The sequence below is a fragment of the Ictalurus punctatus genome, chromosome 2 (assembly GCF_001660625.3).
Source record: "Ictalurus punctatus breed USDA103 chromosome 2, Coco_2.0, whole genome shotgun sequence".
Classification (NCBI taxonomy): domain Eukaryota; kingdom Metazoa; phylum Chordata; class Actinopteri; order Siluriformes; family Ictaluridae; genus Ictalurus; species Ictalurus punctatus.
The window spans coordinates 4404107-4420100 of NC_030417.2; the positions used below are offsets into that span (position 1 = coordinate 4404107).

The window sequence follows — 15994 nt, forward strand, 5'->3', positions numbered from 1 at the left end:
CTACGCCTGAAAATGTAAAAGAACGACTGAAAGGATACTCATTTCACTCGTAGGTTCAAGATATTCACGATTCCTTCTCTCAGACTGGAGAAAGCACGTAAATGACCATTTAAATCACCGCCAGCTCAGAAGAACGACTGCACTGTTTCTGGCTGGAGTAAAAACGTCGATTTGTCTCTCTTCTCTCAACGCTGGGTTATGAAAAGCTGACACTGCATGTGTGAAGTGATTCGTGTCGCTCATAAATAAGCAATTCAGCTAAAATCACCTCTAGGAGATCGAACTGCTGCAATGTGTAAAATAATCCTCGTTGCTGCACTGACGCTAAACAAGAATTCCTTAAACGTTTAAGAGCGTGAAGTGTGACGTGAGAGGAGTGTCACTCGGTCTGGGTATGTAAAGGTGAAAAACAAAATGAAGTGAGTGAGAGGAAGGGAGATCGCCCCTTGGATTTATTTCCTACACCACAGTTGGGGAAAAAAAAAAAATGTACAAAAATGTACACTACGTAATTTATAAATACATTCGAGTGTATAAATTAGAAAAACACACAAAAGGCTAATAATACAATTCACACAATACTCTATGAAAATAATCTAGTCGTCAGGTCAGTTGACTGGCTTAAGATGCTACTTCCCCTCGTGGTTTTTTTTTTTGTGGTTTTTTTTTTTTTTGGTGAAAGAGAGTGTAAAATAAAAAGGCGCAACAGCGACAGAAAGAGTTAATGGTTCCACCAATCCCCTGGATAGCCCATGTGAGGCCAGATCAGCGAGAGAAAGAGATCTACTCAATCATAAATTAACACGACATTGGTGAAGGAGGCGTAATTGAGATAGTGTTTTGTTTTTTTTGTTGTTTTTTTTTACTACTCGAGTCCTCGTTTTACGAGGGGTTCAATAAATTAAGGCTTTAAACGGCGTCGGAAAAGACGCGTTTCATTTAAATCCTCGTTCGTTCAGACGGCACTGATCAAAGTGCGACGTGGAATAAATTATACACAACCGCAGCCTCGAAATCGTACCTCGACAAACAGGTGGGAGGCTCAACACACACACACACACACACACACACACACACCAACCATCTAAACGATATCCAGTCTGTATAGTCTGTTGAGAATTCTGTACACACACAAAAACACAGACACACACAGGTCCCGTCCCTGCTTTGACACATAGCAGTGTTGCTTATTATTCACGTAGTGTAAATGCTAAACGTAGACGAGGCCCCGCCCCTGTCCATGGGCTTGGCTCTGGAGCTCGTCCCCGTCTTCCTCTCCGTAGTCCTCGTATTCGATGGGTTTGGGGCAGCTGTACGGGTGGCCGTTGTCGTCGAAGAAGCGGCGGAAGGTGAACTCGTAGAAGGCGTGCTCCGGGTGCTTGCCGTTCCTGAACCAGGCGCTCAGCGTGTCGTTGTGGTTGCCGTCGTCGCTCCAGAGCTTGTCGGGGTCCACGGGGTCGAAGTTGGACGTGTCTGTACAGTGGGCGATCTTGGGTACGTGCGGCGGCGGATGCGGCTGCTGCCGCATGTCCACGCTGAAGTCCATGCTCCTGAAAAAGCCGTGCGCTTTGATCTCGTCTGCCCCGTTCTTGCCCAGACGGTCCTCGGGCCCGCGGCACAGCTTCACGATCAGATCGGACGCCTCGGCGCTCAGCTTGACCTGAGGGGGGACGTGCAACGCCGTCTGCCAGTTTATCACCTGAGAGAGGGCGAGACGCGCGAACAAACGTAAAATACATTCAGACACCGTTGTTAATCAGACACCGAGTCGGCGAGAGCCGTCCGTTCTCGAAAGCTTCAAAGTAACCATGGCAACAAGTCTGCAAGCGCAACTCAAACGTGCTCAGAAGCAGGTTCGGAAACCGAATGTACACGAGGACCACACTGGGCATTTAAGAAGCGATTTCAAAAGACAGGACACGGTGTGCGTGTTATATTACAGGGTGTATATCGAAATGAATAAATCGACATCATGTAACCGTTATCGAAAGAAAACGTCATGTTCTCGTCTGACTAACGCTCCCCTTACCCAGTCGGTGACGTCTGATGGACATCCTCTTCTAGGCAGAGCTGCGTTTGCACCACAGACTTTCTATTGATACTTTTCCATAACTTTGTCCTGGACTTGCTTTAATAGCTTTATTGTGTCTCTAACACACTCTGGGCTCTTCCAGGAACAGGAACATTTATAATAAGACCATGTGACACTTTAATTGCAACTATTTATATGCCTTGTTTTTGGCAATTTGAAAATAATTGTAAATAATTTCACATAACTATATTGATATCATGGGATATTTGTGTAGATTCGTGACATAATCTCACTCAGCTTGTAGCACTAAGAATACAAACTGTGGACGTTTAAAAGGGGGCGAATACTTACGCAAGCCTCTGTAGGTCTAAGGATAGACATTTAATGGCTGTTTAAAAGATACAATGTATCTCTTCAACTGTTAAATGAATCATGAAAAACTAATTGCCTAATAATAATAATAATAATAATAATATATGCTACAGTACTCCATTTTGTTTTTTTTTTAAATATCTCACCTTCATTTGAGTCTCCAGAGGAGTCGTAGCCAGGAAAGGAGGCTGGCCAACCAACATCTCGTACAGAATCACGCCCACGCTCCACCAGTCGCACAGCTGTGTGTAGCCTGCCATAGCGCGCGCACACACACACACACACACAAAATTCCACTTCACATGGTATAATGCAACTTGTACAACGATACAAAGTGCGTAAATGTTTATCTAATCAGGAAGAATTTATTGGAGCCCATTCTACACCCCAGACAAACTTGTGACCTGCGTGTACAAGAGTTTTGAGTGCTGTATATAGTGTTTTTACTGCAGTGTGTACGCCGAGATGGCGCTAGTACCTGTGCGCAGGAGCACCTCTGGGGCGATGTAGTTTGGTGTGCCGACTAAGGAGTGTGCCAGGCAGCGCTGGTGTTGTCTCGCTGCTCGCCTCTCCAGCGGTTTGAGCCGATCGCCACAACGGCAGTTCGACGGGTCCTCCCATTCCTTACTGAAATCCATACTGTCTTGCCTCACGTGATCACCTGGGAAGAGAAAGAGAGAGAGAGAGAGAGAGGACAGAGGAAGGCAGACAGACAGACACAGAGAAAGAAAGCGAGAGAGAGGCAGACAAGGAGGTGGGAGAGAGACAGACAGGGAGGTGGGACAGAGGGAGACAAAGGGAGGAGGCACAGAGGGAGAGAAAGAAAGAGAGAGAGAGAGACAGAGAAAGGGGAGACAGAGGCAGAGAGAGAGAAAGAGAGAGGGAAGTGGGAGACAGGGAGACAGAGGGAGGGGGAAGAAACAGACAGAGAGAGACAGAAAGAGACGGAGTGAGTGAGACAGAGAGAGAAAGAGAGACAGAGAGGGGATTATAACCCATAATAATCTGGGTCAGCTACACCTCTTGAACATAAGCATGAATTAAATGGTCTACAGGCCGCTGCATAATTTAAACTTATTGCTGCGTTTACATGGTTTTCGATTCGGTATCTAAATATTTAGAAAATATGAAAGCATGGTTATATAATTGTCCTCTATGTTCCAGTTGATATTAGAATACAGCTCTTCCCACAGGATCAATCTGCATGTAGATTTTCTCCTGTTCTCATGCCACATTTTGCTGTCGGCTCAGTGTGAACGTGGCTAAACACTCACAGTCGCAGCACAACTCCCTTTAATTCACCACTTCCTGTTCAATCACATGAGGAAAATATATTTCTGCTATTTTCCAGTGTCTACCTGCTTGTACACGTACACTCATCTGCCACTTTAATAGGAACACCTGTACGTTCATGCGATTATCTAATCAGCCAATCATGTGGCAACAACGTAACGTAGAAAATCATGTGGCTACGTCAAGAGCTTCGGTTAATGATCACATTTGACATCGGAATGGGGAAGAAATCTCTTTGACCGTGGCGTTATTGCCGGTGCCAGACTGGCTGCTTTGAGTATTTCAGAATCTGCTGATCTTCTGGGATTTTCACACACACACGACAGTCTCTAGAATTATTACAGAACGGTGCGAAAAACTAAAAACATCCTGTTGTGCAGGCAGAAACGCCGTGTTGATCAGAGAGGTCGGAGGAGAACAGACAGACTGATAGTTTGAGCTGACAGGAAGTCTACGGTATCTCAAAACGTCCACTGTTTACAACCGTGCTGAGCAGAAAAGCATCTCAGGACACGCGACACATCGAACCTAGAACAGGAATCTGACGTCACAGTGGGCACGGGCTTACTAAAACTGGACGGTTAAAGGCTTGAATAGATGAGAATGCTTTTCCAGTCTGATGTTTGAAGTAAACATTAACTCTCGACCTGGCGCTTGCATTATTTTATGCACCGTGCTGCCACAACATGATTGGCTGATGGGATAAAATGTATGAACGAGCAGACGTTCCTATTAAAGTGGCCGACGAACGCTTTAAAAATCGCTCGGTCGTTCTCGTCTTACCGCTCTGGTAGTACTTGGAGTCGTGGGTCCAGCGGAAACCCGTGCACAAGCCGAAATCCGTGAGCTTGATGTGGCCGTCCTGGTCGATCAGGATGTTGTCCGGCTTGATGTCGCGGTGGATGAAGCCCATCTTGTGCACGCTCTCGACGGCGCACGTCAACTCGGCGATGTAGAAGCGCGTCAGCTCCTCGCTGAACACGCCTAGCCGGATCAGCAGGCTCATCATATCGCCACCGGGGATGTAGTCCATGACAAAGTACAGGTTGTCCTTGTCCTGGAAGGAGTAATAAAGACGCACCACCCACTCGTTGTCTGCCTCGGCCAGGATGTCCCGCTCGGCCTTGACGTGCGCCACTTGGTTCCTGAGGAGCACGTCCTTCTTGCGCAGCGTCTTCATGGCGTAGAGTGCGCCCGTGTCCACTTTGCGCGCCAGGCACACCTCGCCGAACGCGCCGATGCCCAGCGTCTTGATCTTTTCGAACATGGATTTGTCCATTTTGGCACGCTTCAGTCTGATGTAGTTGGATTCTTTCTGGGACAACATCATGCGCATCTGCTCTTGGGCATCCTCGGACAAACCGACCTGCAGGTTCGATACAACGGATAAACGAATAAACATCTGCACGACCAAAGCACTGGAATATCACAACACACCCTGTTGAAAACAGCTCATATCATAAAAACATCCATCCCTAAGACAACTAACCCTATACTGCGATATATATATATATATAAACACACACACAGCCGGTCAAAAGTTTGTGGACACTCGACTGAAATGTTTCTCATGATCTTAAAAACCTTTTGATCTGAAGGTGTATGATTAAATGTTTAAAATCGATGTCGTGGACAAAAATATAATTGTGCCGACATATTCATTTCTTTCATTACAAAACAAACATTTTATGTACAAAAAGTATTTATCGAAACAGACGACTCGGAGCGAAATATTCAGAAAAGCAGCCGATAAGTGTCCAGCGTAGGTGTGAACTCCTTTAATACTGTTCAAAAATCATCTCAGGGAAATTCCTCAAGAAATCGGTCGAGAAAATGCCAAGAATACATTTCTGGAATTTCAGGAGTTTTTAAATCTATTCGCAAATAAATAAATAAATAAATCCATCCCAGGCATCGGCTACTCGCATTCCACTTACGCAAAGCATGCAGTCATGCGACACACGGTTTCCTGCAACAGTAGTGCGCAAAGATAAGTAAATAAATAAATAAATAAATCTCTTTTTTTTTTCCATGCTGCAAAAGACGTTCGCATGCTTTCAATCTACAGAGCCTTACTTCTTCGGTCGTCTGTGCAGACTATTTAGCTGGCAGGAGAAAGTGTTACGCCCTCAAAACCAGCTGCCATAGAGAGGAAAAGCAAGAGTGCTAAGAGGAAAGAACAAACACCAAGAGAGTGGAGTAGAGCCTCCTGTTTAGAGCATGACTGGAAAAGAGGGAAAAAAAATACTGGAAGATCATAGGGAAGTACATGAGGGTTCTAACCCGCTGCATCTCGCTCTCCAGTTGCTTCTTGCGACGCAGTCTTTGCTGGTGGTTCTTCAGAATGTTCTCCACGTGCTGCTCCATGTAGAACTTGAAGGCCTGCGGCGAGTAAAGCTGCACCCTCCCCTCCCCCCGCCGCTCCTCGTCCCGTTTGTTCTTACGCACAGGCACCGGAGACGTGGTAATCTGCTTGTTTTCTCGCTCTGCGCTGCCTGGGACGGTCTCAGAGACGTCTGCACGCTCGCTGGAGCAAGTGCTGGCGTTGTCCACGTCGTCTTCGGCGCCCTCGTCCTCCTTGGAGTACACCGGGCACGGAGCGGGTGTTTGCTGCTGCTGCAGGAGATGCTTGGGGTATGGTGGCGGGGGACCCTGGTAGCTGGGTACCTCGGAGACCGGCATCTGGGACACCGCCGGTGCAGGCACAGAAGGTTCCTGATACGGAGAGGGCGGCGGTGCTGGTTGCTGCTGCTGCTGAAGCCAAGGTGGGTGCGTCGGCGCCACAGCCGTGTGTAGCTCGGGCTTGGGAACGCGGGTGCTCTTGACCGGCTGTAGCACGGGCGCCTGCGTGATGGCCGTGACGGTGGTAGCGGAGGGCTGCGAGCTGGCTGCCGGCGAGCACTGACGTGTGCCTGGTGCAGCGTTAGCGAACGAGTTCGAGCGTGCTGGCATGTTGTGAGGCCAGGATGGCGGAGGAATATCTTGATTGTTGCCGTTTCCAGAGGAAGACTGAGGCTGCTGTGCTGGAGGTCTGGGCTGGGCCAGGACACCCAGGTTGTACATCTCCAGGTTGTGACTGTTGCGGTTGGACGCCTGCATCTGCTGCGCCGTGGGACTGTGCCCACTAGACTGAGCTAGAGGGTATGGAGGGGGAGGGGCGGGCTGCCTGCCGCTTCCCACCATGCCAATGCCGTAGTCTACCTGCGCAGAGCCGTTCTGGGGCCAGGAGGGCGGGTAGTTGAACTTATTTCCCCCGGATCCCTGCATTATAATGGGCTGGCGCCCCATGGGCACTGGGCTGATGCCCCGCTGCGCCTGGGCAGGAGGGTTCGAGTAGCTCTCGGCCCACGGCCCTTGAGGGATGGGTGAGATGCGGGGCGTGAGGTAGTCCATGTTCCCGGAGTAGCGTTTGGTGGCAGGATTCGAATCCCACGAAGAAGGTAGAGGGTTCACCCGCTGACCACCAACCCCAGCTGCATGACTCTGGTTAAAAGACGATGCTCGAGGCAGGTCAGGCTGAGGGCTGGGGCTGTTCGAGCGGTAAAGACCGCTGTGCCGCTGAGGGGCCAAAGACTCCTTGGAGCCCTTCCAGCTCGGCCGCCGCAGAACCGGCTGCTGAATGTGCGAGGGGCCTGTGTAAGCAACACACACTGTTAATGCCTGAAAATGCTGTTCAGTGTAATCACAGCAAGTCAATTAGCATATTTACACAAATATAAAACGAGCCGTTAGGTGCGTGTGTAAAGAAGGTAGTAAATGACTTTTAGGAGATTGAGAGTGGCTTTATCTCACACTACACTATGTTGTGCATATAGTCCGTGGGAGTCAATTTTTGTACTCCCAAATAATTTTGTACTGGAGATGCGAGTATCTATAAATGTAGCAAGTAACAAGTAACTGAAGCTCAGAGCTAACAGTTTCCATAATCACACACTAGACTAATCAGACGTTCGGTATCTCCGTATGTTCCGTATTTATAACGAGTGGAGTGAATTGGCTCGGCAGTGGACATGTGACCTGCACCCACCAGCTGCTTTGATGGCTGCATTAGTTGTGCGTGCAGCTGTAGCTCCCATCTGGTCCCTCGCCGGGTCCTGGTAGCTCATCTTACTGATGAACTCCACAGCTGCCCCCAAGCTGCGACTGTTGGTCTGCTTCAGAGCCCAGATCACCATCTCCTATACACACACACACACACACACACACACACACACATATACACAAGCTTATAAACAGGTATGCGTTTGGGAGGTCAGACCCTGTTCAGACCTGTCTGATACACAGGTTTATTTCTTCTCTCTCTCTCTCACTCATTTTATATATACCGTAAATTTAATTTTCAATCTACAAAATGTTGTAAAGTCCTCCAGTGACACACACTCTCAGACGGCTAAATGTAAACATTTTGGTCTAGTTTTGGAGTTGGGCTTGAGGGCAACTGACATTGTTGTAATTCACACAGGAACATCCATACTGCTCTGAGGAATTTCCAAAACCAGGGCGTGAACAGAACAACAAAGCTACTTCGTGCAAATATAAACATTTATTCACTGAATGAACCGAGAACACTGCGTGTAGCCTCCAGCGCCACCCGGGCGTTCGACGTGCCGTTAAAATACCATAGCTGTCGAATAGCGTGCGATACTTATTGTGTATTTCAAAACACGAGACGATCTTAAACCGGTTGGAAGATGAACACAAAGAATGAGGAAGGGGAGCAGGACGACGTGGTGGCTGAAAACAAACAATCAGAGATTCTCGAAGCCCTGTACTACAGCTAAAACCCGTCCGTCCGCATACCGATGCCATCATACCTAAAGCATGTCGAACGATCACCTGACGAGGGAACGTTCTTCTCCTGGCCAACATGTGTTTACACAAAATAATAATATTAATAAAAGTATACATGAACACCGTTCTACATCATACCTCTTCAAACCCTGCGGCCAACAGCTCCTGCAGCATCTGAAGGTTGACCTCGGGGGCTTGCCCGGCAGGACCGGGTTCGTTGGCGAAGGGCAAAAGCGACTCGCGTATCTCCTTCAGGGCTTTGTGATGGGGGTTCTTGTGGTTGGTGCTGCGACCTTGCTGCCCTTGGGTCTCCAGCTTGTGAACGGCGTCCGAGGGCCGGGACAGCGAGATGTTCCGCAGGCTCTCCCGGATCTCGTGCAACATCATCTGCTGACTGTTGCCGCTGTAGTTGCTCGCCGGGAACGTCTTGGGCCGCATTTGCCTGTATCCTTCGGGTCTCTCGCCTCTCTTCATGAAAAGCACATGTACTACGCCAGCCAAGGAGGTGAACAGAGAGAGAGGAGGGCTTCCAGATGTGCTGCTAGGGTGTTAGTTAACAACCTGATTCACCTGCGTAAGAAGGTGAAGAAAACAACATCAGACCAGATCAAGGTTTACAGCCTCAAACAGCCAGGTGATCGCAAACCCAGTCTCCAGCATGTCCATTACCTAATCTCAGTAATGACTGGGAAAGAGCCAGGTGAAAGATTTCCACCACATTCCTAAGCGCTGACTTGATCCAATTAACTAGTTAACCACTTCAATGGATAAAATAACAAAACACCAGTAACAACAAACTCCGTTTTAAGTTTTCGCGTCATCTATAACAAGCTGGTGTGGGAATTATTAAATGTCAGCTATGACTGACTTCTAACAGACATGGCCTTGTCTATTCACTCGGCTAATAAATAGGCTACAGCTGTAGCGACGTAGCTAGCTAGCTAGCCTAAATGAACGAAGTGGGTTTATTCCCCCACCCCCGAAAAATAAATACAAGCAAACTCGTTTTGACACGCAACCGCGTCCAAACGTTTGTTTTTAGTTTGTTAGCTACGTAAAGGTAAATAATATCGCTCATATAAACCCGTCGGGCCTAGCTAGCAAGCCACAAACACATTAGCTTAGCTTAGCTTTTAGCTTAGCTAAAACCTCGAAGCTTGTTGGGATAAAAAAAAAAGGAAAAAAAAAAGAATTGTAAGCCACTTACCCTCGACTAAAGAATATCCATTTTGTTTGGGACGAACATTTATAAAGCGGATATATCTTTTCCAGAAATAATAAAATTGTAGAAATATTACCCGGTTAAATTTTTTTTAAGTTAATTAGCGCGTGAGGTGTTTTTTTTTTTTTTTTTAATCGCTTTTGTATTGACACTGTCGCCTTGGTGCTCCGCCGGTGTCTGTCAGTGTGGAGAGGATGAGAATACCCGGATGTACGCGCACTTTACTCTAATTCCCAGAATGCTTTGCTTCATCTGAACCGTCCTGAACACCTCCACAACTGCTTTCAAATCTTGTCTTTTAAAAACAAACCAAGTCTATCTAATCTCAAAGTCTTTATGCTCTGCGGTGCACTAGACATTATTTCACTCATCAGTGCACGTGCACAAAAACTACCAACAACATAGTGTTATTTATTTACTTTTTAATCCAAGAGCATTACACAGTCAGTAAAAACAACAACAACAACAACAACAACAACAAAAAGTTGTTCATTATGATCAAACTCGAACAGTTTAATCCGAACGTCACACAGGGACCCGTCTGTGGATGTAGACTGCCTCGCCGTCTGTCCCGCACACTAAACACTGCCCGAGCACGTCCAGGCTGTTGACGGAGAGCGTCTGGCTGGGGAGCATGTGTGTGGTCTCCAGTCTGCCTTTGCTGGAGTCTCCGTTGAGCCAGGCGCTGATGAGGGACTGGTTTCCTCCAGCCAGAGCCGTAGCGCTGCGTGACATCATGCTGCTGTTGCGTCCTGACCGACAGAAAGAGCAAATCAACCTCACAGAAAAAATAAATATATAATAATTATTTTTTTTAAAAAGGCAGTTGGTGACGATGTGAACTTCTGATCTCAAAAAGGTCACGCTTTTTAAAGTCACAACAGTAATGGAAAACAGTGGAAAGAGACACAGAAGACTCTACACTTACTCCCAAATTCGAGCCTGCGAATGTGTAATATGTACAGCGAGGGGAAGTAAGTTTCGATTTTGTTACTTAATACTACTTCCAGTGCATATATCCATTTACACACAACGTCTTTTCCGTCCTCGAAGAGTTGCAAAACGACCCGAAAGCAGCAGAAACAGCCACAGAGAGAACGATAAGCGAGGAACATTGCGATCATCTCCATTCTTACACCTCATGCAGAAAGATAAATAAATACATGAAACAGAGAACTGCATCTAAAAGCAATTCGAGAAATCAGAATTCTTCTGAAACACTATCCTCTGGTCAGACAAATCAAAAATAGACCTCTCTGGCGGTAATTGAGCTTGTCACGTTTGGAGAAAGAAAGGGTTGTGTGTATGATCCTAAGAACACCGTTATCCACAGTGAAGCACGGTGGTGGGAGCATCATGATATGCCTCAGTTTCTCTGCAAATGGTACTGGACATGGAAGGAAACATGAATGGAGCGATGTACTGGGAAATATTAGAGGAGAAGTTCATCTCATCAGCCAAGAAACTGAATCTAGGCAGAAGATGGACGTTTCAGCAAGACAGCATGTGTGACGTGTGCATATAAATGTGTACCCTGGAGGCATATCAAATAAAAACAGAAGTGTCTGAAAGCTTCTTTCCCCTCAATCACTGTAATTTGGAAGCCCAGGAAAACATTACAGACAGATTCCTCTCACCCTGCAGGAACAAGGGGGCGTCAGACCCCGAGGAGGTCTCCCAGTGCAGCAGAGAGCCGTCTTCCGAGCAGGTGAACAAGTGGTCTGGGTTTGTCGGGTGAAAACGCACCTCCCACACTATAGAGAAAAAGAACGCAATATCATTGTCGAGTTCCAGCGTTACTGCCTGGAAATATATAAATATACACATCTCTGACACTTAAGACACTGGGACTGTGATATCTGGGTGTATTGAATTCACGGGTAAGCAAACGAATTACGAGCACGGCTCACGGACGCACTTTCCGCAGAGTGAGCCTCCATGAGAGAGAAGGGCATGTTGCCCTGCCTCACGTCCCAAATACACAGCATGCCGTCCTGGCCTCCGGTGGCCACGATGTGCTGCTGGTTTGGGTGTCGGTCCACACAGTGCAAGGGAACCCTGTCGCCGGTACTGCGGAGACAAACAGCGGTTACCGTCAACATTTTCGCAGCATGATACGAGTGTAAAAATACCGCAATTTGAAAAACAAGACAGTGGGGACAATAATTTATTACAAAATCAAATCCAAACGGTTGTTTCCATGGAATAAGATTTCCACACGTCTATTAAGTAAGGTTTCCTGAGCGCGTGTGTAGAAATTATTGGTGCAGAACCAGCCATTTCTGCTTATGATATTTTCAGGTGTAAAATCTGGCTGAGCCAGTGTTGTGTCCGTAGAATCTTCTAATCGTTGCCTGTTGTGTTGCTTGGCAACTGTTTATAGATTTCATCACACGCACCCCTCGTGGCTTACTGCTTTAATAAAATCACAGAGATGGGAGTGTCTTCAAGATGTGCACGTGGATGTCGGATACACGTACATCTCACCAAAAGATGATGGAAAAGAGCACTTTTGGAGTGTATCTGGTAATATTATACTGCAATACTTAATATACACATGAACAAACTGAATTTTCACACTATGCCTTATTTTTAAGTGTAATTCTAGGGTAGAAAGAATTTTCCTATCGTCATTGCAAGGACTTTTAATGAAAATTGTATGCTTTTACCTCAAACATGTTTCTAATGCTAGGTGCTGTCGTTCTCTCAACACTAAGTGCCCGTGTGTGTGTGTGTGTGTCGTAGTCTTACAGCGCAAGGATCTGAGCAGGGTCGCTGCCCTGCTGCCTGAAGTCCCAGAGTTTCAGCTGTCCGATGGAGTTCACCGTCAGTACCTCGGTCGTGCGCAGAAACGTCACACCATGGATTGTGCTGCTGTCTGCGTTTTCTGTGCAAAGATTTTGGAAAATATATGGCAAATCATATACAGTATGTGTGTATACACAATCAAGTCCATAAGTATTTGGACAGCAACACACTTTTCATAACAGTCTCTCTGGATGTGAAATGACGCAATCAGCGGGTCATTGGAGTGCAGACTTTCAGCTTTAATTAATAATGACCCAAAACTAAGCACGACCGAAGAACATCTTAAAGCAAAGAAATTTGTAGAAACATTTCCCGACTTTCTTTTGAGCCCATCTTTACTTCTGAAAGGCTCTGCCTCTCTACCAGACTCTTTTTATACGCGATCATGATACTGACCTGTTGCCAATTAACCTCCAGCTGTTTATTTTTAGTAACACTAACTTTTCAAGCCTTCTGTTGCCCCCGTCTGAACTTTGAGACGTGTTGCGGCCATGAAATTAAAAATTACCTCTTTTTTTTTTTTTTTTTTAAACAGTACATTTCCTCAGTTTAAACATTTGATATGTTTTCTATGTTCTATTGTGAATAACATATGGGTTTATGAGATTTGCAAAGCATTGCAATCTGGGTTTTTTTTTTTTGCATTTATTTACATTTAACACAACGTCCCAACTTTTTTGGAATTAGGGTTGTAGTTTCAGAGTAGTTTCCAGGAAATTGGGGGCGGGGAATGTTGTGAAGATTGAATATACCGACCGATGACGCGCACGATGCCCCTCTGATCGGCTTTGTAGAGGACGACTCTCCCGTCCTCGCCCACTGAAACCAGCTCCGGACTGTTACACGCCACTCCAGTGCATGGAGCGTTAGCACTCTGATAATGATGTGCCCGATCCCACACGTGAGCCACAGATAGAGTCTGGATTGCACAGAAAGCACACAAGGAATTATTTTACCTACAGCACGCAGATATTAAGTAAGGAATAAAACACTCGACGAAGTGCTGTTGTAGGAAAATAATCAAAGACGGGGTGGTGTAATGTGGCCTGACGCAAAGAAGAGATACTGTTACTACCCCGAAGTTGACAATTTTCCTCTAACAGGAAGTCCTGAACTGTTTTATTCCTCTTACAGCACAAAGACTCGCCAATGATTACAACTCACCATACAAGTCTCTAATTAAGAAATAGAAATCTATAGAAACCTGCAGCCTATACAGAATATAAGCTTTAATCAACATAAAAATTTTAAAGAATTCTAAGCACTATGTGGTTGTAATATGTAATTAAATAGTTAAAAAAGGAAGAGGTTTTAATACCTGGCTGTCAGGATGGAGTTTGTAGATGGTCACTGCTCCGGTCGACGATGCTGTAATTAGTCTGTCTTGATCTAAGAACTGAAATGGAAACAAAACGCTGGTGTAAGCGCTCAATGGTAAATTAAAAATGAGAAACAATTGACCCAATCTGGCAACCCTGAGTCTCGTGCTCAGAAACTGAAAGAGACATGGAACATTATTTTCATCTCTCTTTTAGTTAAATTAGATGCATAGGGTTGATTATGTTTGAATGAGATCATTGGGAGGTAAACAGTTCAACCAGTCAAAGGTTTCTCAAAGAAATTGGGCATTTTTTGCAAACCAGGCTCATTTTCAGGTAAAAACGGTCAAAGAAGAACAATCACTGATCAAATTATCAAACTTTTTCAAGTAATAAAAAAAAAAAGCGAGCTGAAAGAATATACTCGTACTATTGAGCTGATTCACTCAAATGAGCAAAAATCATTGTTGCAAACTTAGTGACTTTTTGAGCAGACTGTCCTGCACTTCATACAGTCGCATAACAGCGGCTGGTTACGAGAGTTGAGAAAACGGGTTCGGTTGAGTCACCACCAGTGTGCAAAACATGACTGAGCTGCTCTTGCATAAGCATATGTTCCCAACAACCAATCACTGACCATCATTGTTTCCTAACAACCAATTATTATTCTCAGCGACCAATCCCAATCAACATCGATCCCCACGATCTCCAATCACCATTGTTCCCAGCAAGCAACCACTGGCCATCGTTATTCCCAGCAAGCAACCACTGGCCATCGTTATTCCCAGCAAGCAACCACTGGCCATCGTTATTCCCAGCAAGCAACCACTGGCCATCGTTATTCCCAGCAAGCAACCACTGGCCATCGTTATTCCCAGCAAGCAACCACTGGCCATCGTTATTCCCAGCAAGCAACCACTGGCCATCGTTATTCCCAGCAAGCAACCACTGGCCATCGTTATTCCCAGCAAGCAACCACTGGCCATCGTTATTCCCAGCAACCAATCACAGATCGCCATTGTGCCCAGTGAACAACAATGTTGGGCAAGTCACTCAAAATAGTAATTCACGACAGATGACTGATTACTACTTTAAAATTATAATCTGATTACGTTACTGATTACTGCATGTAAAAAGTTATCAGATTACTAATTACTTTACTTTCAAAAATCTATTAAACCTACAAAAATATACACTACAAAGTGAAACTCAGTTCTTTCAGTAATTTTACGTTTTCAATGTATGATGATAAATTCGACTTTTTCTGATAACACTTGCCTCGGGTGTTGTCACTGTTTGTAGGACTACCAGACTTTCCTAACTAGGCTAGTTTGGTGTCGCTAGCGAAGAAAGGGCACAACTAAGCTATTATTGTATGGGTTTAGCTGCTACAGTGCCATGCAAAGTACATTATCTTTCCTTCTGCTCTGCTCAGATCATGTTCACGTAAACTGGAACTCATATGGACATTTACACACCTTGTTTTCCTTCTCAGAGGATGTTACAGAGGATCAGAGAATGTTACTGTTTCAGTTTCAACCCCTTTACTGGTTTAAAAAGAAAATTGGCATCTATCCATTTTTTATTGGGTTTATTGACCAATCAGATGGCAACCCTGCGTGAGCTCCAAACCCACCTGGAGGTCCAGCACATCCCCGCCGTGTTCACATTCACACAGCAGCTGCGGCTCTCCCTCCTGTTCGTCCTCCATGGTGTAGCCTTCATTCTCTCCCACACGCCAGAGACAGAGTTTATTATCCTGAAACACACAGAAGTCATTTTAACCACATGCTGTCTCTCTGGTTTAAACCGGAAGTCGTGTCCATCACCTGCTAGCTAAGTTAGCTCGCGTGTCTAGACGCTATTCACCTCATTGTCCCACGAGCCTGTGGCGAACACTTCGGGCTGCTGTAACGCAGCTGCTAAAACGGGTCTCCACCGCGTTTTACTTATCTTCTGTGACACGTACTTCGCGTTAATGCAGTCCATTTCCACCCTGCTGACTCCTACTTTAATTTGGTTTCTGCTAGTCGATATTTTTCCCGCCCATGTTTCCTCCTGCGCTGAGATTGGCTAGGATTTTGTGCTCTAACCAATCAGAGCAAGAGGGCGTTACAATAACGGCCAATCCTGGATTACGGAAGCGTGACCTTGTAT

At 45.9% G+C, this 15994-nt stretch overlaps 2 protein-coding genes across 2 annotated transcripts; both read right to left on the reverse strand.

Moving 5' to 3' along the window:
* Positions 1 to 420: 420 nt before the first annotated feature.
* On the reverse strand, positions 421 to 9984 carry lats1 (large tumor suppressor kinase 1). The gene is made up of 8 exons (XM_017453868.3): positions 9696 to 9984; positions 8627 to 9058; positions 7725 to 7875; positions 5981 to 7329; positions 4481 to 5063; positions 2883 to 3065; positions 2551 to 2657; positions 421 to 1699 (listed from the first exon to the last, which is right to left on the reverse strand). The coding sequence occupies exons 2-8, from the start codon at positions 8960 to 8962 to the stop codon at positions 1211 to 1213; spliced, it is 3198 nt and encodes a 1065-aa protein (XP_017309357.1). The 5' UTR covers positions 8963 to 9058; positions 9696 to 9984; the 3' UTR covers positions 421 to 1210.
* Positions 9985 to 10101: 117 nt separating this feature from the next.
* Positions 10102 to 15921, reverse strand: nup43 (nucleoporin 43). The gene is made up of 8 exons (XM_017454167.3): positions 15707 to 15921; positions 15474 to 15596; positions 13837 to 13914; positions 13275 to 13437; positions 12462 to 12597; positions 11629 to 11780; positions 11348 to 11464; positions 10102 to 10462 (listed from the first exon to the last, which is right to left on the reverse strand). Exons 1-8 carry the CDS (start codon positions 15824 to 15826, stop codon positions 10236 to 10238), a joined length of 1116 nt encoding a protein of 371 aa, XP_017309656.1. The 5' UTR covers positions 15827 to 15921; the 3' UTR covers positions 10102 to 10235.
* Between the last annotated feature and the right edge of the window lie 73 nt (positions 15922 to 15994).